Here is a 25,933-nt window from a genome sequence, read left to right as displayed (position 1 = left end):
TGTGCCTGGAAAATGCATTTGAAAGTTTACATTTTGATTATTTACCAGGAGATTTTACCAGAAAAAGGTCTTAAAGAACACACACTCCCGCCCCATAGTATTTGTCTACATGCCATCAGCATTGTGTTGTACAAGAAGAGAACTTCCTCATTATGTGTTTTTACCATTAACTTCTAACCTTCCAATACATTTTATGCTTTTCAGCAAAAATTTTGCCCACTGCTTCTAAATGTGATACACATTCCACACACACAAATACAAGCAAGATCAGATGTTTTCTAAAACATTTTTTAAACAGAGTCTATCCAACTAAATCATGATTAGGGCTGAGCGACGTCAGGTTTTCAACATCATGATGTATCACCAGCCAAAGGTTGCAATCTGGCAATACACAGTAATGTTGTAACAACAAGCTGCATTGGCCCTAACCCCGTGAGGTGCCAGGGTGAAACTTCTGCAGCTGTCACGAAGAAGGAACCTGAAGCGCATTCACTCCAGTGCCTTGCAGGGCAGGGTCTTGATGCAGCCAGTTTGCCCTGCTCAGCCAGCGGAAAGGCTCCCGTCCCCTGCTAAGAACCTCCGAAGTTCCTCTTGCTTGCGCGTGAGCTGGAGGGACATCAGGCCTTCTTTGCGCCGTTCAGCAGGGTGTGTGGGAAGGCTCCCACCCCCCAGCTGAGTGAAGCCCAGTACCTCTCCGGCTCACACAAAAGGCACCAGGGCTTGCTCAGCTGGGGTGGGGTGGGGAAAGTTTAATGGAGCCCCCACTCCACCTCTGGCTCACATGAGCCAGAGTTGGGGCCTTCTGTAAACTGTTCCACTGAGGAGCATGGCTGCCGGTACCTCAGCGGAGCAGTTTAAAGAAGCCGGGGGGTGGGAATACAGCTTGCTCCTCCCTCTGTGGTATGAGGGGCAGAACGTGATGGCGGCCTCACCCGGCAGTTTATCTTGGGTGAAACTGCTGCTCCTAAGTCCCTCTGCTACTAGTGGCCCAATATTGAAAGCGGCGCTGGTAGCAGAGGGACTCAGGAGCAGGACTGATTTTCCACATGCAATATACGGCTGTGTGAAGCTGCCATCCTGTTCTGCCCCTCATATTGGTCCTGGGTGATACATCACCCAGGCCTAAATCATGATGTGAACAAAATTACAAGTGCAATGGAATTTCCCTTTTCTACTCTCCCACAGACACCTCAAATCTGCTCTGGGATTTCCCCCAAGCTTCCAGAGCAGATTTAGGAAGAATGTGGAGTGTATGCAGGAGAAAAGGAGGGATTAGACAACCCAATTGATTATGAAGATTCTTGACAGGGCATATCATACAGTGGTACCTTGCTTCCCGAACGGCTTAGTTGCTAAACAAATCGGCTCCTGAACACCGCAAACCTGGAAGTAAGTGTTCTGGTTTGTGAACATTTTTCGGAAGCCGAACATCCGATGCAGTTTCCACTTGAGTACAGGAAGCTCCTGCAGCCAATCAGAAGCCACGCACGCCTTGGTTTTTGAACAGTTTCGGGAGACAAACAGACTCCCAGAACGAATTAAGTTCAAGAACCAAGGTACCACTATATATCCAAGCTATTATTATGACCAGAGAATAGTCAATTTGTCACTGGAGTCCATCCAATATAAATTTCTAAGATCAATCTTTAGGCTGGAGGCAGGTCTCTTGAGCATGGAGGCCAGAGTATGGCTAAGATTATCATTTTTTCCTACTGGGCTTGCTCCCCTTGTTCTGAAGGATGACTTCCAATCTGCATGGCATCAGGCTTTTATGACCAGAATTCTAGCTCTCGGCTTTTCCCTTGAGCAATTGCTCAGAATGGGCTTTGAACAAGCTAAATCAGCTATCAAACAGTGTATCACACACACAGAATGCCAAAGAGATCTGGATAGGTCCCCCTCTTTTATTGACAGTGATTACAGCAGGTATCTCTCAATGCCTATAGAGTATCTAAGCAATCTGGATCTGCCTAAATATCATAGGCCATTCACCCTATGCCATGCTCTCCCCTCTGTTGTTCTTAAAGGTCACTATAGAAAAATCCCGTATTTGTATAGATGCTGTCCCTGTGACTCTGTCCAAATTTAAACTGTAGATTATGTGCTTCTCCAATGCTTGTTTTACAGAGATCTACGCTCCCACCTTATTTTGCCTATACTCCAGAAATATATTGGGAGTTCTGAACAGTTTCTTACTACTCTGCTGATCTTAGATAATAATTCTGGCATAACATATAAGGTGGCCAAATTCTCTAGAGCAGCAATTAAAGTGTGACATATAATGACAAGCACTCAGGAGTAGTATATTGATGGATGGTCATCCCTAGATCAGAAGGGTTCTCTTCTGTTGGATAAATGACCAACTAGAGCTGCTTTTTTATTATATGTAATTTTATTTATTTTAAGTTTACTTCGTTCAAACTTTGTAATTGGTGATTTTATCCTGATACTGGTCAATGATCACCAGGGCTGTCTTAAGCATATGTGGCGCCAGGGTGCAAAGATCTACCTGGTGCCCCCCCCCCGGTTTCCCAGTCCCAGGTGTGCAGGAGGGTGGAGCCAGCCGGCTGCCTCAGCGTCTCGCTGGCTCAGTTGTCCCTGAACTTGTGGTGCAGAGCTGCTGAGCCCACCGTGGCACTCCGACCGACAGGCAGGCTCTTCCACGGACTCAATTATCAAGCCCTGGACTCTTGGCCTGGCGCCCCTGAGAGCCCGGCGCCCTGGTGTCCTGCACCCCTAGCGCCTATGGGTAAGACAGCCCTGATGATCGCAATAGAACAACTTTATACTTAAGAGAGTCAATTGTTGTGGGCATAAAAACATTTCTCCACTCAGCAGTATTTTGACACTTATCCTGCTCTACACTAAATGTGGCATACTTACTTACTTACTTACTAAATAAATAAATAAATAAATGGCATTGAACACAAACACACAAATGTGTACAGTAATACATTTGAGGACAGGACTGGACAATGGTGGGTTCTATTTGCTCTCAGACTAGAAATGTGTCTGTTTTTCCTCTTTGCTTTGTACTCCAGTTCAGTGAAATACTTGCTTCATGTCACTAGCAGGCACCACAGCAGGGCTGTAATTAAATTTGGTTCTTGGGATTGCTGCCTTCCTAGAGTGAATTAATTATGTCCTGACATTAAATGACATGCCAGCAAAAATATTAACTGGGGTAAAGGCTAAATTAGGTTCTCAATTTAACCAGCTTTTAAACCATGGTTAAGAAGGATGCATTGTTAACTTTCACCATTGTTAATGTCAGTACCAATGTGTCCATTAACTGCAGTAAGACTTGAAGGGAATTTCATATTAAGGGCAAAGTATAAGATCTCGGGGCTTTCTGCTGGTCTCTTAATCACAGGTTTTTAAATAAGTTTTTATTAAAGTTTTTTTGTGTTACAAAACAAACAGATAAACAGGGAAATGTACATCTATTGTCTCCTCTTTGATTAGCCTCATTATGTCTGTTCTGGCCTTATGAGGGGCTTTGGGGGCAACTATTGACAAAATATATGCATTAAGCATCAGGGCAGAGAAAACCATCTAAACTTCTATTTCAATTTTTTTTTTTTACTTCAGAACGTCATATTAATTTAACAAGTCTATGTTGCTGATGACACACAACTCTACCTTCCTTTTTCACCTATGGATGTCAAGGGTAGAGGTTTGGTAGACCTGTCAATCTGGTCAGGATTAATCTGGACCTTGGTGGGATTGGATTTCTGCTGAAGGACCAAATGCGCAGTTTGCAAATGCATTGTATCAGCTCAGGCTGCTATCTGGAACCTCAGAAACCGTTCTTAGTACTCATGCTTTAATTATCTTGAAACTAAACTAATGCAGTGCACTTTAACATGGGGGCTGCTCAGGTTTGGTGGGGTGTGACACTACTTTTGCACCAGCTGCACTAGCTCCCAGGGCATTTCTGGGCCCAATTCAAAGTGCCGGCAGTTTGGAACTAGTTTACCTTATGGAGCAGCTATACCCACATGACCATGCCTGTGATTCAGGATCCATATCTAAGGTCCTGTTTGTGTGCTCACCAGTGAAATTGGTACAGTTGCGAAACTCTCTTATGCTAAAAAAAAGGGGGGGAGCCAAACAAATGTTAAGGCCTTCTTGAATAACAGAACCAATCTTTTTAGGATTGCCTTTCCTTGAGAGAATTTTGATGATCTAATTTCACATTTCAATCATTTATTTGTCTATATTCACACCAGCGCTTCATACTCTGCCAAAGGTTCTTTCTTTCGCTTCTTATTTCTCTCTGTGTGTTGCTTTGTGAAGGCTTGGCTCTGAAGAGCAACTAATAAATAACTGGAATAAACAAATTTTCATAGTGGCTGTAATCCTAAACACACTTGAAGTCCTAATGAACAGTGAGTCTTCCTTCTGAATAAACACGCATAGGATTGCATTACATGTTTAGTTTCAAGTCAGTCTATTCGCAAATAAACTCTTAAATTTGTTCCAGCTAACCTAACATTTTGGTTACTATTTCTTTTAGGATATGAAAATCACAGGTGTTTTAAAGTCTACCCAGAAATGAAACTTGGGGTGTTTTTCTTATTGAAAAGTTAATTTCAGAAGCTGGATTTACAGAAGCATTTGTTTCTGCAGCGTCTTGCCATATATTTTAAAAAGGTCAATCTATCAATGCTGTCCTTTTTTCTATTCAGAAGGAAAAATGCTCAAACTATTTTGTAAATGTACCAACACATTTCTGAGTTATATACTTTTTTAAAAAGAGAGACAGAGATTTTTTTGGGGGGGGGGAGTGTCAGCCAGCACCACAAATTCTATATGTGAAAACCAGCTGTCCCATTACATAACCCAATTTGTAGGGAGTTCAAAATTTTCCTGTAAAATGTTCCATCCAGAATCACTCCAGGCATCAGGTGTTGAAAATGAAATTATATTTTGGGGGTCGAGACGTCACCAAGGCAAGATGACATTTTGATCTGTTGCTGGCCTAGCTTGCTCCAAAACAAAGTCTTGCTCAAACTCCCAACAGCCACAAGCAGGCACTGAGCTGCAATATTAGATTGTCACAAAGTAGTACTCTGGACAACTAGTTGTCACCTCCATCTCAGATCATCAGAGACTCACAAGCCCAGGCCACAGACATTTCCAAAATGGCCACCAGGGCTCAAGGTAGCGAAAAACAACTCAGAGAGACCAGAAGTTCCATTTGACATGGCAATTTAGTTGATCTAATTAAAAAAGATAAAAAAGAACTGAGTACAGTGGTACCTCGGGTTAAATACTTAATTCGTTCTGGAGGTCCATTCTTAACCTGAAACTGTTCTTAACCTGAAGCACCACTTTAGCTAATGGGGCCTTCCGCTGCTGCTGCACCACCACCACCACACGATTTCTGTTCTCATCCTGAAGCAAAGTTCTTAACCCGAGGTACCACTTCCAGGTTAGCGGAGTCTGTAACCTGAAGCATCTGTAACCTGAAGCGTCTGTAACCCGAGGGACCACTGTACTGGGGTAAGCACTGGAACTGCTGAGAGAAGATATTTTTAAAAACCTCCAGTTTCAGATGCTTCTGCAACAGCTAATGAAGCAATGGAACCCAGCACAAACAACAGAATCAAGATTTAGAATATTAAAAAACCTTCAATCTGACATCAAGCTGTAGCTCAAGAATGCACAGGATTGGGATCGCTGTCAGAATCTATGCCTTCAAGGGGCTCTGAAAATTTTTGGAGACACCAACCTACATAAGGTTATTACCTGTATGTCCGGAATAAAAGAAATGACGCCATTATACAGCAGGTCATATTAGGAGGATACATAGAACACTCCATCACAAACCAAAAAATGGTGAGCCCCTGAGAGACATTATTGTTTGCTTTAGAGCCTTCATAATGTAAAGACTTATTTCAAAAGTTCAGAACACTGGAAAAATCATAATAGAAAATTCAATGATAAACATCTACCAGAATCTCTGCACAAGAATGTTGCAATGCAGATGTGAACTTAAAATTTATATCACAGCATTTTGTGAAGCAGGCATAATGTACCGATCGGGTTACTCATTCAAACTCCTAATAACTTATGAAGCAGTTGCTAAAGCCTCCACACAACTCAAAGCTAGAAAATTATTATATCAACTGGGACAGCAACCAAATGAAGACAAATAACTGAGAGAAGTAGGCACTGGAGAGGACGGCACAGAACTCAAATGAGATTGGCAGCAAAGACAAAAAAGGCCTTCAGAAAAAACAATAGCAGCAAAAACAACACACAGGTGGCTTCTTCTCTGCCTGAGGTCCCACTGAAACTACCAACTAAGGTGGACCAAGAGCTATAGGCTCTATAACCAAAACAGGCAAGAATTAGGCTATTGGTCTCTTATTTTTGTTTGCAATATAATCATGCAAAATGTTTTCTGCTTCTGGGGGAAGAGGGGAGGAGGGCTAATGTTTATGTCCCCCAGTTTCATTTCATTTCATTAGCATTTGGCTTATGAAGGAAGAGATGGACTATTTCACTCTCAAGCGTAGGTGTAGGGATGATTCTGTTGGGAAGGTTGGGAAAATTAGTGAGGGGTGAGTTTGGAATTCAGAGCATCCTTATTTTTTGCTGATGGAATATGATAACAACACTGAAATTGCTATGCTGCCTAACAGATCCATTGCCTGGGATAAGCTGCATAACTTTAAATTAACTTTGCATTGCCACACTTAATGGCAATAACATGGAAAGTAAATGGCCTGGGTATGCCAATTAAGCAAAGAAGATAATGGTCTACCCAACAATAACAATTTCAGGATGAAACCTTTACATTACTACACTCATTTAAACACGGTGAAGTGGTGATAGGTGGTAAACCATTAAGTACAAGTAAACCTTGTACTTAATGATCATTTTGATAAAAGGAGAACATCTCACCCTTTCAGATGAAATAGTTTATGGACAATACAGTAGAGAACATTATTAATCCCCTTCTAAAATCAGATTTGACCATATGGAAAGAATGGAGACTGAAACTTTTGCATGTTGATTCTCCTTTAATCTCAATAACTCAACAGCCTTCCTTTGTACAGCAGCCAAATCAGGCTCATTTGCTTGGGAAAAAGTGGGTTTATATAATCTCAAAGATTTCTATGCTAACCAAAAGCCCCTTACAGTTCCAGAAATAAATTTTATATTGGGACATATACCATGTGGCTGGTTAGAGATACACCAGGACCTGGTTATATATTTTCTAAATCAGCCAAATGCAAGGACACAAGCATTATCCAGCTGAAATAGTTTTTGAGCAACTTCTCAACTCAACCAACCCACTGGGAAAGGGAAATCTCCTCACACAATAGTCTACCCTTCCTCTCATTTCATTAAGCCTAAAATGGGGAAAAGATTCTGGAGCAGAATTGGAGGAAAACCCCTGGGAGCAAATCTGCCCTAAACTACCATTTGGATCCATCTCAGTTAGAACTCAAGAAAATGCTTTATAGATAGCACATCACATGTCCTTGCGCCCAGCTAGACTGCACAGAATTAATCACAACACGTCCAATTTCTGCTGGTGGGAATGCAATTTACCTGGCTCTCTAGTACACAAGTGGTGGTTTTGGGGAAAAGGTTTTTCAAACAAATGATGGGACAATTGTTACAACCAGACCAAAAATTAGTACTCCTATCTTATTTTACTCTTCAGATTAAGAACATTTCCAGCAAAGACCTCATCCTCCATTTATTAACTGCAGCTAGATTAGTGATTTCAAAATTGGTAAACTTTAAATGCAAATCTTTTTGAAGCCTGGATTCTGCAAGCAATATTATTCTTACGAACAAATTAACCATTTCACAAAAAGAAAATCAATCTGAGGGGTGGAAAGACTCACACCTATACAATCTAGTATCCTTTTACTGACTTTGTTAAGACAATTGAACATGATTTTCACCCTCCTTCAACTCATGGAACCTTATGAAGAGACACTTTCATCTGATTGCCTTTCTTGGAATGTCCAAAACTACATCAGTCACCATTTTTTCTTTATTCTCTGTAAAATTATTAGGCTCTATTTTCCTTGTATGGGTATGTTTTGTTACTTGCAATTAAAATCAGTAAAAAAAGGAGCTTACCATAAGAACCTCCTTTATGAGTAAACATGATTCTGTGAACGTTCCACATCTTAGCTATCACAAATAAATACAATCATATACAACCTACCACTGGCCTACTCACCTAGGTTAAGTAATAGTTATCATATACCAGCAGTTGTAGTAAATTGCCCCTATCTGCCTACCAACACATCCTTGTACCACTAACACAACTATACTGGGTACATTTTTCATCTCATTAGATATTTGGGGGGTGGGGTGGGAGAAGGAATCCTGACAGGGGAGTGGGCAATGGGTAGCATTTTATCATGCAAGTGCAATAAATCCTGCTATTTATGGTAGTTTCCACAGTCTACTACTAAATGCATAAAATAATTCGGTTGGTGGGTGGGTGTGACACATTTTACAAATTTTGGGAAGATAACAGCTGTGTGAACAATGATCAAATGATGACTTACAAGGCTTCCCTTGTTACTCAAGGATATGAAAATTATCTCATAAGTCACTCCAGTTACTCAAAAAAAGAATGATTAGTATAAATATTTATGTAGCCCCAAAATCAACACTGAGCTGCAAAAACCACTTCCTGAGTTCTTGCTTCTTACGAGTTAGGCTGCATCTGCCCAAATGAGGAAAACCAGAAGAAGATACTATAATGATATGGGGAGAAAACAGTAACAGGCAGGAATTAGGGATCTTTACGGATGAACAAGATGAACAAAAACTGTTTACTATTTAAGCTGTTCAGAGCAACCTGATACAAGTACTGTCAAGGTTGTAGTGTATCAATCCTCTTCAGAATAAATTGTGACGTGATCATATATGCTAATAGACTGCTAAAATTCAGGGGCTTTATTAAGCAGTTGTTGGGCTGCAATACATAGTGTGCTATAGACAGCCCAAGGGACTGCAACTTTGACAATCTGCCCTAGATCTCTTTCTTCTTTTAAAATATTATTTATTTTTAAAGGAAAAATGACTTAATATCTGCAAACATACGGCACTTGTTAATGTTCGTAGAACATCCAACACCTCTCTCTGTGCTCTGGAATGCCTTACATTCAGGACTGGATAAAAACTGACATCAGAAAAGGCCAAGCACCACATTGAGGACTGATGATTTTTTAGTTATCCTTAAACTTCATGGCATAAACACAGTGAGGAAAAGCAGTAGATGGCTCTCGACCAACGAATGACAACATTACTATTCCTTTTGCTATAGCCAAATAATAGGCTGCCTTTGCAATTTGTTATAACAAGTCTTTGGGTGGAAAATATGTTGCTGGTTCTGAGTTGCAAGCTCTCAGAATCAAAGTTCATGCCCTTCTCCACTTAAGTATTTTGTATCTCAGGCTGCATACACACAATACATTTAAAGCACATAACTTCCCGCAAAGAACATAAGATCCTGCTGGATCAGGTCAATGGCCCACCAAGTACAGCATCATGTTATCACAGCCGCCAACCAGATGTCTGTGGGAAACCTGCAAGCAGGACTGGAGCATGAGTGCACTCTCCCTTCCTGTTGTTTCTAGCAACTGGTATTCAGAAGCATTGCTGCCTCCAACTGTGGAGATAGAGCACAGCTAGTAGCCCCAGATAGCCCTCCACTCCATGAATTTGTCTAATCATCATTTAAAGACATGCAAGTGCCATAGTTATGGGCTACATAACACTATGTGCTGTGTAAAGAAGTACTTCTTTAACGTGTCCTGAATCTTATAACATGCAGCTTCACTGGATGTCCACGAGTTCTAGTGTGATGAGAGAGTGGAAAAACTTTTATCTATTCATGCCATGCGTAATTTCTTCCAGGAGCTCCTGCTGCAGGAAGAATACAGTGGGGTCTTTGAGGAGTCCAAGATGCAGAATCAGTAAGAAAATGGCCACAAACTTCTTTAGAAATAAAATTTCCTAGGGCCATGAAGTATTGTACATATCATTAATTTATGATACTTCTGAGCTCCGCTCCCACTCCCATTACCTGCAGTCTGTGGATGGACATAAACATGTAAAAATGAACTATCAAAAAAATACAAATACAATCCCAGCATAAAACCAAACAGCAGGACTGTTAGAACAAATATCAACCAGTACCATAACTTTCTCACGGCTTCAGAATGCCAGAATTGCAGAAATTCTCAGAAGCCCTAAAGCCTGGTAGAATACAAAGCTTTTCACCTGATGCTGATATAAATACATTGTAGGTGCCTGTGAAGCCTCTCTGGGGAGAACATTTCCAAATCTAAATAGGCAGAAGCACTTAGGAAATAGCCTTCCCTCATATATAAATGTAGTAGCCCGTTAAAACCATTATTAGGGCACAAATATATCTAGCCCATAGAATTATGTTATCATTCTATCAGTAAGATGCCACATCAAAACTAAGTTCAAAGAATAACACAAGCCAGAATGTAACAAATTTTAATTTGACTACATAGAATTAAAAGAGACAGCTGGAAATGCCACTGTTAGCAATATCAGCAGCTGAGATCTAATTGGTCTTAGAACACATGCTGTATGCGTAAGTACAGATGGAAGCAATTATATATGTCAGAGCTCTGACTGCATTCACCAGACATCTCCTGATAAAATTAGTCACTTCTTATAGTCATCAGGGAACAAGACAGCTATGTATTACAACACTTGCAAGACTTCTAAGTTTTCCTAGCCTTCTGCCAAGCTTTAACTCAGCGTCTACACTGCTTCCTAGAAGGCCTATTCTAACTTCTAAAATAGAAAATTCAAGCAATTTTAAAGAGTTTGTCTCAAACCACATTTCCACCTACTCCTGTCAGTCAACATCAACATACGAACCTGAATAAGACCTGCCAATGCCCTGTCTGTCTTTAAGCTGACCACAATCAATCTGACTAGGGCTGATCTGAACACTCCTGCAGCAGAACATTTGGCAGAACATTTTGTAGGAAGTGAAGGGAGCGTGGGGCGTTTGGGTGATGGAGGTACTAGTTAGTTTACAATAAAAAAGGTGGCCAATGGCCTTTTTATTTATTTCTTTTTTCAACAGCAACAACAAAAAACATCATTAAATGTAAAAGCTTCCCTGAGTGGCTAAGACATGCAGCTTCTGCTGCACACTTTCTAAATGGAGCCAGATGAATGTTTCAGGAATTGACATGGCATGATCACGTTGTTTGGGTTCCAGTGGGCATTGTCGGGTGGGTGGGTGATAATTGTCTTCATTGGACCATAGATTTTTTAAAAAGAAATAAATGGAGAAAAACTGATATAGTTATACAATATTTCAAAAAGGACTTCCAATTAACCCTGTTCATTGACTTTTTTTTAATCTTTTAATAGTGCTCCTTTCCTAGGTTTTATTTTCCTCGTTCCGCCCGGACACTGAGGTCCAGTGCCGAGGGCCTTCTGGCAGTTCACTCGCTGCGAGAAACCAAGTTACAAGGAACCAGGCAGAGGGCCTTCTCAGTAGTGGCACCCGCCCTGTGGAATGCCCTCCCACCAGATGTCAAAGAGAAAAACAACTACCAGACTTTTAGAAGACATCAGAAGGCAGCCCTGTTTAGGAATGCTTTTAATGTTTGACACACTATTGTATTTTAAAATTTTGTTGGAAGCCGCCCAGAGTGGCTGAGGAAACCCAGCCAGATGGGTGGGGTATAAATAATAAATTGTTGTTGTTGTTGATGATGATGTTGTTATTCCTCAGCAGCAGCAGTAAACACAGTGGTACAAAACTGAGCAAATGACTGAGTGGCACAAGGAGTGTCCCTGAAATCTGCTATGGCTTCCACTTACATACTGCTGCTTGTTCATATTCGCCAACATGCCAGAGAAAAAATTATGCTGGGCCCCATCCTGCTTCCTCTGCCTGTCATGTTTTCTTCTATGGAAAGAGATAGTAGGGAGAGAGGCTGAGTTCTCATCCTGTTGGGAATTTTAAATGATTGGGCTTCTCTTGCAGCTCCTCTCTTTGCCCTTGGGGGAGGTGTATATGATTGCTTGCTTGCTTGATTGATAGCATTTATAGTAGGAGTGGGGGGACTTTCAGCGCATGAAACACATGAAAAATCTCAGAGGGGACCCAACTTCTCAGAAACATTATTTGCATTTCCTGATGCAGGTTAAATGGTCACTTTGCACTTACAGCCTTTATATAGGTACTTCACTGTGCAGCGCTAGGTACAGTTTGGGTCTTACATTAATAACAGTTATTTTCCCTTGAAATACATATAAAGTTATTCAAATGGTCATTGTTGACTTCCAACATTTATTAAAAGTTAATATCAGAGCACATACCTCTGGCTGAATAGCTTTAAACACAGGCATATCCATCAATGTAATCTGACTCTGTAACAAAAGTTAGAGAAAGAGCAATTACAAATTTACAAATACTTGATTCTGTGCTAGTCCAAGATACTTTTGCCCAAGACAGAAAATTCTGACAACACTCAGGCCCCGGATCATGTGTGTGTAGTCTTCAGAAAAGCTGATATTGTACAAAAATCTTCACACTGCTGTGATGAAATGCATTGTTAAAGTAATTTGTGATTCAATAGCTCACTTCTGACCCTTTTTAAGCGCTACTTTCCCCACATTCTTGACCAAACAAGGCAACAAGGGCTGTGTGACATCCAGCTAAATTTTGCTCCTTACTCAATAGACCCATTGAAATTAATATACCTAAGTTGGTTGTGTCCATCACTTTCAATGGCTCTACTCTGTATAAGACAAATATTGGAAACTATTCACAGATTCTGCAATGTAGACATTTAGCTTTCTATCCAATGTTAGTCATATTTAGAGTAGAACCAGTAAAACATAGTAGGATACAGCCTTAAGTGCAGAGGCACAGAAGGGAAAGGATTTATATGTTGCTTCCTCAATTTAATTTCAGTTTTTCCATCTGTAATTCCTAGGCTATAGTTCCCTTTCTCTTCTTGTGCATTTTTCTAATAGTAAACCTCATTTAACTGAAATAAAGGCAAACTAGCTGACTGCTTTGGCTACTGCCTTTTCAGTTTTGGCAGAATCAGAAGAGCGAAGCAGAATCCCTCCTGGTCACATTATCTCTGCTTAAATCCCAAGTGTCTGTCGTTATCAGGCAGAGAAGCAGTTCTATTTTTCTAGAAAAATAAGTGCCAGAAATCACCATGAACACCTCCCTAGTTCTTTTAGAATGGCAATGGTGCCCACCTGAGAGGTGTTGAAACTGAGTTCTGGTAAGTTCCAACTGGAAAAAAGGCTTGCAGTGAAGTCCTTTTTAAAAAAATAAACACACACACATACCCAAACAAACAAACAAACAAACACCTGAATATAAAAAATAAGGCAGGAAAGGTCCTCTTTACCTAAACTGCTCCAATGCCTGGGGGAAGGGAGAAAATGTAGTCAATGGTGGGTGGACGTGCTGCTGAAGCCTCTCCAGCAGCCCCAAATACCTGAGCACTATGTTTCCACTTCTGCATTCACATTTAGAAAAAAGGTTTCTATAAAAGTGAACATGGTGCCGTGGCTACAGCTTAGGAGAAGCTTCACTGAAAAAAGTGTTAGTTATACTGCAATTGGGTATAAGAATTAAAAACTTTATATGTAAATCAAGTAAACCCCCTTGATGAACACTAATTTACTTCAGAAATTTGAATAAGAACCTATTCTTATGATCATGTCAATACTTTCAGTACAAATATGAAATCAGTCATTTTACTTACTGCAAACTCTTCTGGAGTTACTTTCAATACGTCAAACACAACTGCATCATAGCTTTTATGGGCATAATCTGAACTCCGTCCTTCCAGAGAGTCAGAACTGCTGCTGCCCTATGGAAAGGGATGGGAGGAATAGATTTACATGAAACCAGAAATTTGCCAGTCAGCTAATTAATGATTGCATTCACAAAGAGAAAAGCAAAGCTGAGCCTTATGCCAGTTTACTTTTTACTAACTCGGGTTTCCATCCAATTCTCCCCTCTGCTTATTAAACAAAAGCTATTCAAGTTGGTGCTCATACTGGCTAATGCAAGTGAAGAGATGTGCAGCTATAAGATTAGAAAGAGCTTTCAATATAAAGTTTGGTATATATATCAGTAGGGTTTTCCCCAGCAATGGATCTTGTAAAGCCTCTATTCTTAGACGTTTCAAAAGCTTTGAATTAGTGAACCAAAAAGTAACAACATTTGCCTGCTCTAATTAATCACTGTATTCCTTTCCAAGCTAAGAACAAAATACAGTGATACCTTGGTTCTCGAACTTAATCTGTTCCGGGAGTCCATTTGACTCCTGAAACGGTTTGAAAACCAAGGCGTGGCTTCTGATTGGCTGCAGGAGCTTCCTGCACTTAAGCAGAAGCCGCATCGGACATTTGGCTTCCAAAAAATGTTTGCAAACTGGAACACTTACTTCTGGGTTTGCAGCTATTGGAAGCCAATTTGTTTGACAACTAAGCCGTTCAAGAACCAAGGTACCACTGAAACACTATTGAAGCTGCATTTCCTTGCTTTGTGAAACTAGGAAAGTGGCAGAGATATCCCAGTAGTACTTCCTACCAATTTCTCTTTAAGGCTAGAAAAAAGTGAATACAGTCATGAAGAGGCTGGGCTACTTAGAACTCTCTAGGAAATTAATAATAATAATAATAATAATAATAATAATAATAATAATGGTATTTGTACCCTGCCCATCTGACAGTTTTGCCCCAGCCACTCTGGCAGCTTCTAACAAAATAAAAACACAGCTTATTGTCAAACATTAAAACTTCCCAATACATCTACTTTCAGATGTCTTTGGAATGTTGTGCAGTTGTATATCTGTTTGACATCTGATGGGAGGGTGTTCTATAAGGTGGGTGCCACTACCAAGAAGGCCCTCTGCTTGGTTTCCTGTAACTTTACTTCTCACAGTGAGGGAACTACCAGAAGACCCTTGGAGGTGGACCTCAGTGTCCAGACTGAATGATGGGGGTGGACACACTCCTTCAGGTATACAGGCTTGAAGCCATTTAGGGATCTTTAAACATCAGCACCAACACTTTGAATTGTGCTTGGAATGTACTGGAAACCAATGTTGATCCTTTAGGATCAGTATTATATGGCCCCAGCAGCTGCTCCCAGTCACCAGTCTAGCAGCCACATTCTGTATTAGTTGTAGTCTCAAATTCACTTTCAGTGGTAGCCCCATGTACAGTGCATTTCAGTAGTCAAAGCAGAGCATATACCACTCTGGTGAGACAGTGTGCAGGCAGGCAAAGTCTCAGTTGGTAAACAGCTGCCCTGGACACAGAATTAAACTGCACCTCCCTGGACAGCTGTGAGTTCAAAATGACCCCCAGGCTACGGACCTGGTCCTTGAGGGGCACAGTTACCTATTCAGGACTAGGGAGTCCCCCACACCTAGTCGCTTACTGTCCCCCAGAAACTTAAAGCAGCGGTTCCCAGACAGTGCTCCACAAAGCACTTGGTGCTCTGCGAAGAAATTTGAAGTAAAATAAATGTAAAAACAGCCAAAAATGCACATATGTGCCTTTGGCATAAGGACAACGAAAGTGTTCCATGGCAAATTTATCTTCTGAAAAGTGCTGTGCAACTCAAAAAGTTTGGGAACCGCTGACTTAAAGAGTTAAAGGGTTGGGCTAAGCAGCCTGCCATTAACCATGAGGAGAATAACACAAGAGTTCTTCTGGATCAGACCAAAGGCCCATCTAGTCCAGCATCCTATTCTTACAATAGCCAATCAGATGCGTAAGGGGAGGCCACAAACAGGACTTGGGTGCAATAGCACTCTTCACAGAAAATGGATTTCTGACTTCAAAAGTGGAGGTAGAACATGACTGATAGTCACTGATAGCCATATCCTCAATCACTTTGTCTAATCGTCTTTAAAGCCATCCAAGTACGGGACCACCATTATATCTTGGGGGAGTGAATGACATAATTTCACTTTGTAAAGAAGAACATTCTTTTATCTGTCCTGGATCTTCAAGAATCCAGCTTCACTGGATGGCCCCAGGTTCTAGTATTATGACAAAGGGAGAGAAAATGTCTTCATCTTCACTTTCTTCACACCATGCAAAATCTTCTATCCCCCATCATGTTCCCCCTGACTTTTGTTTTTTCAAAACTAGAAATCCCCAAATGCTGTGGCAGTACATGGGCAGGCAGGCAGTGATGGCAGCAAGAAGAGGAAGTGACTAATTGGGCATACACCTATATCTGCAAATATTTGTGACATAATCTAAGTATGGACAGAACTAGATATTGGGGTATATGACCAAAGTCTTTTGGTTACTGGACACATTTTAGAAAATCCTAAGCAAATATACTAAGCTGTAAGTCACATTGAACTCAGAACCTACTTCTGAGTAAACATGCTTATGAAGACATAGTAAGTTGTGAAAACTAAATAAAATGGAAGGAGGCTACTGTTTTTAATAAATACGGGAATTCACACAGATCATTCTCTGTTACATTAAACAGAAAACACTCTATTTAGTCTGAGGTTTCCCTTCAGATTCCCAGAAATATAACTGTTCACCAGTATGCTATTCAAAACCATGCAGGAAGACTGTGGCAAAATCAGAATTATATCTTAGATCTGTCAAATATGAACTTAGACCCTTAATCACAAAGGAACCTTTTCAAATTTCAAGAGTTTCTAATGGACATTACAGATTTACTGTAACTTCGCAATGTAATGTTTATAGAAGATGCATTCTCACCTTCCACTCAAAAAGTATAAAACCCAGCTAGGAGTTAGGTTCTTACAATTTTGGGACATGGTATAAATCCTAACCACAAGATGCCAGTCTTCATTTCTCATCCATTTCCAATGTTTTCAACTCAGTGACTATTTTTCAGCATGATAATACTAAATTATTGAAATGAACTGCATAGTTCTGTTGTCTATTTTTTCATGTAAGTTGCTGGTTTAAATCCACTGTAAATTTCAGTAACTCTGTACAGCTTTTCCACAGAAAGCTGAAGTAAACAGAACTCAACAAAATGCATTTTTTCATAATCTTGTATTATTATTTCCAGCCTTACAAGGCTTGGAGATCTCATGAAAAACATGCAAAAAGACATACTCTATGGAGTCGAGTGCACAATAGAGTTAAATTTACTTCTGTAATATCCCCAAAACTGGGTCTTTCTGATTCACAGCACTTTAGAATCTCAGGGGGAAGGAGGTCATAGCTGCTAATACGTGACTGTTTCAGTTCTACAGACATTTCACATACTCATTTACCACTTTACCCTTCCTTCTGTGTATAGAATCCCTTCCAAGTATGGGATCACATGGAAAAACATTAACATGGATACAGAAGGCATTTCCACACTATATGCATGCAGACTGCCTTTTCCCATTCAATAAACAAAGCAGATTCACATTCAAAATGGAGAACAGGGGTGGACCTGCTGTGTCCATTAAAATGAACCAGGTGGAAAAGTGCCACATGTCACACATGTATCAGAGCTCCTAGACATCAGAGCTTATTAGACATTGTTGGATCAGGAAACAGAGTGCAAGTTGGGTGCTAAGACTCACCAATCATCTGCACTGTGTACCCTGAAGCCTTGCCCTTGGAGAACAGCATCACTAGGCTACAGAAGTAGCTAATTCCAGGGGCAAGAGTATTTGGGGAACTGTTGTAACAGCAGGTGACATCCAAATGGGATCTTCCCTTTTGGGAACCAACAAGGCGTGGGCCCACTTTCTGATTAAGCCTCCAGTAAGAGGATAAACTGGGTGCTTTCATGAGTGATGAGGGGCTGGTAGGAATGAGTGAATAGGGTTGCTGTTGTTGTTTTCGTTTATTTGTTTTTGTTATCATGTTATGTATTTTGTGTTTTTATGTTGTAAACCACACTGTGATCTTTGGATGAAGGACAGTACATAAATTTAATAAATAATAATTTTGCTAATATAAGCATTTTAATGCATACGTTACCCAAGTATACACATTTCTGTACAAATTACTTGACTGAAGAACGGCACTGCAAATTTCAGAGAAGTGTGGACTTTGAAGGGTGGCTGTGTTTCAGTTTATGTATTGTTCAGAAAGGCAAATTAGGTAGGTTTGTCTTTAAAAGAGAACTGAATCAAATGTCTTCCCCATCCCTGAGTTGAGATCTTAGTTTGTTCCCCATTTGGCCTCTCCTTAACCTACAGGTCCAATCACCCCTGCCCATTAGCCACATTGGCTGCAGCTGTTCAATTTACATTATCTGTAAAATACATACAAGTATGACACTAGGCAAGACAAATTAATGGCAGAAAGTCTTAGAGAAATGCCAAAATAAACAACAATTAAATTAAAACATACAAATGGTAACAGAATACCAAATGTGTACCTCTGGTGTGGCGGAGGTCACTGTCACGTTGGCCATGAGGCCATTCCTTTTATACATACTCTTCTTTAGGATGCAGGAAATTTCAGCTCAGCCACCACTGGTGACACAAGAGGATGGAGAACTGCTGCAAGAAAAATACATTTTATGAGAAACTGATTTAAAAGAGGCCACCAGTGAGGAGCACAAAATCATTATTGAGGGGACACAAAGATTATTTGCAAAGTGTACCATATATCAAGTGAGAGGACACCTGCTTCTTTATGTTCCAATTCAACCCTTAATACTGGCTAAGCAAGCTCTTCAGCCTTCATGTTTGTATTAAAGGACATTGAGGGAGGCTGGGTCAACTAGTAAACACTCCTCTTAGTAGATGCTGAATGCCCAAACATTTCCTGGGAGCAGTATATTACCTTTTTCTTTGGGAAGTTTGGGTTAAAACTGGTATTGTGGTATTTTCATTAACTCTGGATAATATCCAATGTTACTCAGAATAGATCCATTGAAATTAATGGACTTAGGCCCACTGATTTAAATGGCTCCACCCCAAGTATGAGAATGAGGTATCATCCTCTGTATTTTCGATATTGGTTGATATCAGAACATACTCTGCCTTTGGGGAAGGAAAGGGGAATTAAAAAAAAATAAATCACAATTGCATACATATGATGGGATGATTAGCTGCTTGTGCGTAAAATCGTGCTCCCTCAGAGTTTGTGCAGCTCCACAAACCTCTGTGTGTGACAGAGCTCCTCAAACATGTCTGCTCTAGTCACTCGTAGATTCCGACAGTGGCTGTCTGCGGAAGCGCTTCCAGCAAAGAAGCTCCTTAACGGAAACGCGTCTTCTGGACTCACGACGTGGCAGCTTCCGGCGAAGCATGGGTCTCCCTATGGGAGCTTCTGACACCTCCCCGCTGTTCTCGCTGGACGTGTCCCTCATCCCTCCCTCTTCCCTGCTAGTTCCTGCTTTGGCTGCTGCGTCTCTCTCAGCATTCCTGAGACCCTCCTCCAGAGTACCCTCTCTCCCCCTGCTGGTCCCTGCTTTCGCTGCTGACTCCCTCCCAGCCTCTGTGAGCCCTTCCACCTCCCTTTCCTCCGATGTCAGTTCCCTGACATCCACCTCCCCTCCAGGGCCCCCTTCCCCCCCGCCCATACTCTCTCCTCTGGGCGGTGAGGAGATAAAACCCCGAAAAGAATCCTCTTCATCTTCAGACGTCTCGAACATTTCCCTCCATCGGTCTTCGTTCCGGCTCGCTGAATCCTCCTCCTCCTCGGAATCTGAGAACCCCTCCAACTCTTCTTCTTCGTCGGTGGTGGCAAAGTATTCCCTCCGGAACCTCGCCACTGGCTGAGGTTTACGTGGGAATCTCTGATGAAAAGTTTCTATTAAAACCTCGTCATCTACATCCTCTGCCATGACCCAGGTGTTTTCCGACTCCGGCTCCCCTTCCCACATTATAATAATAATAATAATAATAAATTTTATTTATATCCCGCCCTCCCCAGCCGAAGCCGGGCTCAGGGCGGCTAACAACAATAAAACGGTACAAAAGTACAACATAAACAACATTCTAAAATCATTCATTATAAAAATTAATTAATTCAAGCCACTAGCAAGTAATACTCAAGATCAAGTAATACTCTACTTGATCTCCCTTCCACCTGGAATCGAGGATCTCCGCTACATGGTAGCTGTGTTCCTTCTCCTCCATTGCTGGTCCCCTATTGACCCTCCCTTCTCTGTCCCCTTTATACGGTGACAGCAACGACCTGTGAAAAACTGGGTGCAGCTTCATGTGGTTCGGTAACCGGAGTCTGAAAGCCACTGGGTTGACCTGCTGCGTGACTTCAAATGGGCCCAGCCTTTTGGGTCTTAACTTCTTACAACCCCCTTTGAATGGTAACCCTTGGGTTGACAGCCACACCTGGTCCCCCACCCTAATGCTTTCACCTTCCCTTCTGTTTTTGTCTGCCTGCCTCTTATATTCCTCCTTAGCCCTGTTTAAGTTAAGTTGGAGCTGGCGATGGATCGCTTCCATTTCTTCAACGAACTGTTCTGCAGCTGGAACGCTCCAGTTCTCCCCTTCCCCCCCCTGGGAAGGCTCGGGGATGGCACCCGTGATTAGCCAAAAAGGGGCTCATCCCCGTGGACACGTTCTCTGCATTGTTGTAGGCAAATTCTGCCAACGCCAGCTTCTCCACCCAATCATTCTCTCTGTCATTCACATAACACCTCAAATATTGCTGGAGGACACCATTAGCTCTTTCCGCCTGCCCGTTGGTTTCCGGATGCCGGGCAGTAGAGAAATTAACCTCTACATGCAGTAAGCTCATGAGCTTCCTCCAGAACCTGGAAGTAAATTGTTTCCCTCGGTCTGAAACCACCCTCAAGGGGGCGCCATGCAACCTAAACACATTTTCTACAAACAATTTAGCAGTTTCTTCTGCCGTGACCGCATGTGAACAGGCTATAAAGTGGGCCATTTTGGTTAACAGGTCTACCACAACCATGATGGCTGTTTTCCCTCTGGACCTTGGCAGATCAGTCATGAAATCTATTGCCACTGTTTCCCATGGTCTTTCAGGTGTGGGTAGTGGTTCTAATAACCCTGCCGGTGCCCGCCTCTCCCCCTTGGCTCGTTGGCATTGGTCACACCCTCTCACATACTCCCGCACATCTTCCCTGACCTTGGGCCACCAAAATTCCCTGGTAACCAGCCACATGGTTTTGTGTTGCCCAAAATGCCCTGCTGTAGGGCTATCGTGCAGTTGCTTGAGTACCTTCTCCCTCAATTCACCTTCAGGTATATATAACGCTCCCTTGTAGTACAACGCCCCGTTTCTCTCCTCAAAACCCCCGGGTTTGTCTCCCTCCCTCCTGAGACCCCTGAGTTTGTCCTGGGCGTATTCATCATGCACCGTTCCCTCTACCAGTTCCCTTTGCCCCACCAATGCCGCCCCACACACCCAGCGGTCCTCTGGAATGACATGGGTCTCTTCGGGTGCTCCCTCCCCCTCCAAATATTCAGGTTTGCGTGAGAGAGCGTCCGCCCTAACGTTCTCTGGGCCTGGCACGTAACAAATCTCAAAGTCAAATTTGGAAAACTCCTGGGCCCATCTCAACTGCCGTTGGTTGAGCACTCGCGCAGTCCTCCAATACTCTAGATTCTTATGGTCCGTGCACACTTGCACCTTATGTTGTGCACCAATTAGCAGGTGCCTCCATCTCCGGAAAGCCTCATGAATGGCCAGAAGTTCCCGGTCGTACACCGTGTAATTCCTCTCGGATTTGTTCAGCTTTCGCGAAAAGAAGGCACACGGTCGCCACTCTGACCCCTCCTTCCCTGGCTGCAGAAGAAGAAGCACCGCCCCTATGGCTCTGTCAGATGCGTCTGTTTCGACCCTCAGCTTTTTTTGTAAATCCACATGCAGCAGTTGTCCTTCAGAGGCGAAGGCCCTTTTCAGTTCCTCAAACGCTCGCTCCGCCTCCGCAGTCCAAACAAACTTCTTTTTACTGCTGAGACAGTCCGTAATGGGCGCCGTCAGGTGGGCAAAGTTTCGGATGAATTTACGATAAAAGTTTCCAAACCCTAGGAACCTCTGCACATCCTTCTTGGTTTTGGGTGTTTTCCATTCCATTCCATAAATCACAATTGCATACATATGATGGGATGATTAGCTGCTTGTGCGTAAAATCGTGCTCCCTCAGAGTTTGTGCAGCTCCACAAACCTCTGTGTGTGACAGAGCTCCTCAAACATGTCTGCTCTAGTCACTCGTAGATTCCGACAGTGGCTGTCTGCGGAAGCGCTTCCAGCAAAGAAGCTCCTTAACGGAAACGCGTCTTCTGGACTCACGACGTGGCAGCTTCCGGCGAAGCATGGGTCTCCCTATGGGAGCTTCTGACACCTCCCCGCTGTTCTCGCTGGACGTGTCCCTCATCCCTCCCTCTTCCCTGCTAGTTCCTGCTTTGGCTGCTGCGTCTCTCTCAGCATTCCTGAGACCCTCCTCCAGAGTACCCTCTCTCCCCCTGCTGGTCCCTGCTTTCGCTGCTGACTCCCTCCCAGCCTCTGTGAGCCCTTCCACCTCCCTTTCCTCCGATGTCAGTTCCCTGACATCCACCTCCCCTCCAGGGCCCCCTTCCCCCCCGCCCATACTCTCTCCTCTGGGCGGTGAGGAGATAAAACCCCGAAAAGAATCCTCTTCATCTTCAGACGTCTCGAACATTTCCCTCCATCGGTCTTCGTTCCGGCTCGCTGAATCCTCCTCCTCCTCGGAATCTGAGAACCCCTCCAACTCTTCTTCTTCGTCGGTGGTGGCAAAGTATTCCCTCCGGAACCTCGCCACTGGCTGAGGTTTACGTGGGAATCTCTGATGAAAAGTTTCTATTAAAACCTCGTCATCTACATCCTCTGCCATGACCCAGGTGTTTTCCGACTCCGGCTCCCCTTCCCACATTATAATAATAATAATAATAATAAATTTTATTTATATCCCGCCCTCCCCAGCCGAAGCCGGGCTCAGGGCGGCTAACAACAATAAAACGGTACAAAAGTACAACATAAACAACATTCTAAAATCATTCATTATAAAAATTAATTAATTCAAGCCACTAGCAAGTAATACTCAAGATCAAGTAATACTCTACTTGATCTCCCTTCCACCTGGAATCGAGGATCTCCGCTACATGGTAGCTGTGTTCCTTCTCCTCCATTGCTGGTCCCCTATTGACCCTCCCTTCTCTGTCCCCTTTATACGGTGACAGCAACGACCTGTGAAAAACTGGGTGCAGCTTCATGTGGTTCGGTAACCGGAGTCTGAAAGCCACTGGGTTGACCTGCTGCGTGACTTCAAATGGGCCCAGCCTTTTGGGTCTTAACTTCTTACAACCCCCTTTGAATGGTAACCCTTGGGTTGACAGCCACACCTGGTCCCCCACCCTAATGCTTTCACCTTCCCTTCTGTTTTTGTCTGCCTGCCTCTTATATTCCTCCTTAGCCCTGTTTAAGTTAAGTTGGAGCTGGCGATGGATCGCTTCCATTTCTTCAACGAACTGTTCTGCAGCTGGAACGCTCCAGTTCTCCCCTTCCCCCCCCTGGGAAGGCTCGGGGATGGCACCCGTGATTAGCCAAAAAGGGGCTCATCCCCGTGGACACGTTCTCTGCATTGTTGTAGGCAAATTCTGCCAACGCCAGCTTCTCCACCCAATCATTCTCTCTGTCATTCACATAACACCTCAAATATTGCTGGAGGACACCATTAGCTCTTTCCGCCTGCCCGTTGGTTTCCGGATGCCGGGCAGTAGAGAAATTAACCTCTACATGCAGTAAGCTCATGAGCTTCCTCCAGAACCTGGAAGTAAATTGTTTCCCTCGGTCTGAAACCACCCTCAAGGGGGCGCCATGCAACCTAAACACATTTTCTACAAACAATTTAGCAGTTTCTTCTGCCGTGACCGCATGTGAACAGGCTATAAAGTGGGCCATTTTGGTTAACAGGTCTACCACAACCATGATGGCTGTTTTCCCTCTGGACCTTGGCAGATCAGTCATGAAATCTATTGCCACTGTTTCCCATGGTCTTTCAGGTGTGGGTAGTGGTTCTAATAACCCTGCCGGTGCCCGCCTCTCCCCCTTGGCTCGTTGGCATTGGTCACACCCTCTCACATACTCCCGCACATCTTCCCTGACCTTGGGCCACCAAAATTCCCTGGTAACCAGCCACATGGTTTTGTGTTGCCCAAAATGCCCTGCTGTAGGGCTATCGTGCAGTTGCTTGAGTACCTTCTCCCTCAATTCACCTTCAGGTATATATAACGCTCCCTTGTAGTACAACGCCCCGTTTCTCTCCTCAAAACCCCCGGGTTTGTCTCCCTCCCTCCTGAGACCCCTGAGTTTGTCCTGGGCGTATTCATCATGCACCGTTCCCTCTACCAGTTCCCTTTGCCCCACCAATGCCGCCCCACACACCCAGCGGTCCTCTGGAATGACATGGGTCTCTTCGGGTGCTCCCTCCCCCTCCAAATATTCAGGTTTGCGTGAGAGAGCGTCCGCCCTAACGTTCTCTGGGCCTGGCACGTAACAAATCTCAAAGTCAAATTTGGAAAACTCCTGGGCCCATCTCAACTGCCGTTGGTTGAGCACTCGCGCAGTCCTCCAATACTCTAGATTCTTATGGTCCGTGCACACTTGCACCTTATGTTGTGCACCAATTAGCAGGTGCCTCCATCTCCGGAAAGCCTCATGAATGGCCAGAAGTTCCCGGTCGTACACCGTGTAATTCCTCTCGGATTTGTTCAGCTTTCGCGAAAAGAAGGCACACGGTCGCCACTCTGACCCCTCCTTCCCTGGCTGCAGAAGAAGAAGCACCGCCCCTATGGCTCTGTCAGATGCGTCTGTTTCGACCCTCAGCTTTTTTTGTAAATCCACATGCAGCAGTTGTCCTTCAGAGGCGAAGGCCCTTTTCAGTTCCTCAAACGCTCGCTCCGCCTCCGCAGTCCAAACAAACTTCTTTTTACTGCTGAGACAGTCCGTAATGGGCGCCGTCAGGTGGGCAAAGTTTCGGATGAATTTACGATAAAAGTTTCCAAACCCTAGGAACCTCTGCACATCCTTCTTGGTTTTGGGTGTTTTCCATTCCAGCACTGCCTGGACCTTGCCGGGATCCATGGCCAATCCCTTGTCTGACAGGCGGTACCCCAGGAATTCCACCTCCTTGGTATGAAACTGACACTTCTCCAGTTTCACCCACAGCCTGCTGGCTTGCAGCCTGCTCAACACTTCTCTGACGTCTCTCACATGTTGCTCCTCATTCTCCGAATACACCAACACATCATCTAGGAAGGCCACGCAATTCTTGTAGAGCAAAGGCCCCAGTACGTGGTTCATAAACGATTGAAAGCACGCTGAGCCTGCTTGTAATCCAAAAGGCATAACGAGATATTCAAATGCCCCCAAAGGGGTGAACATGGTGGTTTTCCATTCATCCCCTTTCCTTATACGTATCAGGTTGTACGCCCCCCTTAGATCCAGCTTTGTAAAAATCTTTCCCTTCCGCACCCTGGTCAAAATATCATCAATCCTGGGCATAGGGAAAGCCACTGGTTCTGTCACTGCATTTAACCGCCTGAAATCACATACAAGTCTCGGCTTGTCCGTGTGCTTTTTATCCACAAAAAACACTGGGCTACCCCCCGCTGCTTTGGACTCTCTGATGAAGCCTCTCTTCAGGTTCTTGTCAATGAACTCTCGCAACTCCTGCATTTCTCTGTCTGACATGGCATACAACTTGCCTACAGGAAGCTGTGCTCCAGGGAGTAAATTGATCTGACAGTCAAAGGGCCTATGCGGGGGTAGTTGGTCGGCTTCCTTCTCGCTGAACACGTCGCTGAGATCTGCATACTGTGGTGGTACCTTCGCCTTCTCCATTACTTCAGTCCCTGCTAGGGTGGCTTGGGCCCCTGCTGAACCCTTTTCCCCTTTGCAGTGTTCTAAGCAATGTGCTGAACCAAAGGAAACCACT

At 43.3% G+C, this 25,933-nt stretch overlaps 1 protein-coding gene across 8 annotated transcripts in view; it reads right to left on the bottom strand.

Moving 5' to 3' along the window:
• Window positions 1-25,933, bottom strand: part of RALGPS1 (Ral GEF with PH domain and SH3 binding motif 1) — a 232,333-nt gene that overhangs the window by 165,313 nt on the left and 41,087 nt on the right. For 7 of the 8 annotated variants that reach the window (XM_082207701.1, XM_082207695.1, XM_082207698.1 and 4 more), the window contains exons 3-5: window positions 18,416-18,539; window positions 13,782-13,889; window positions 12,370-12,420 (exon numbers count right to left, since the gene is read on the bottom strand). In XM_082207701.1, coding sequence (XP_082063827.1) covers window positions 12,370-12,420; window positions 13,782-13,889; window positions 18,416-18,472 — 216 coding nt within the window. In that variant the 5' untranslated portion in view covers window positions 18,473-18,539. The remainder of the gene's footprint in view (window positions 1-12,369; window positions 12,421-13,781; window positions 13,890-18,415; window positions 18,540-25,933) is intronic. The other variant, XM_082207697.1, reaches the window with a different exon arrangement.

Source organism: Podarcis vaucheri (assembly GCF_965113315.1).
Source record: "Podarcis vaucheri genome assembly, chromosome: Z".
In the NCBI taxonomy this organism is placed as follows: Eukaryota; Metazoa; Chordata; class Lepidosauria; order Squamata; family Lacertidae; genus Podarcis; species Podarcis vaucheri.
Note: the sequence above shows the minus strand (reverse complement) of the source record. Positions and strands in the feature narration are given on the sequence as shown.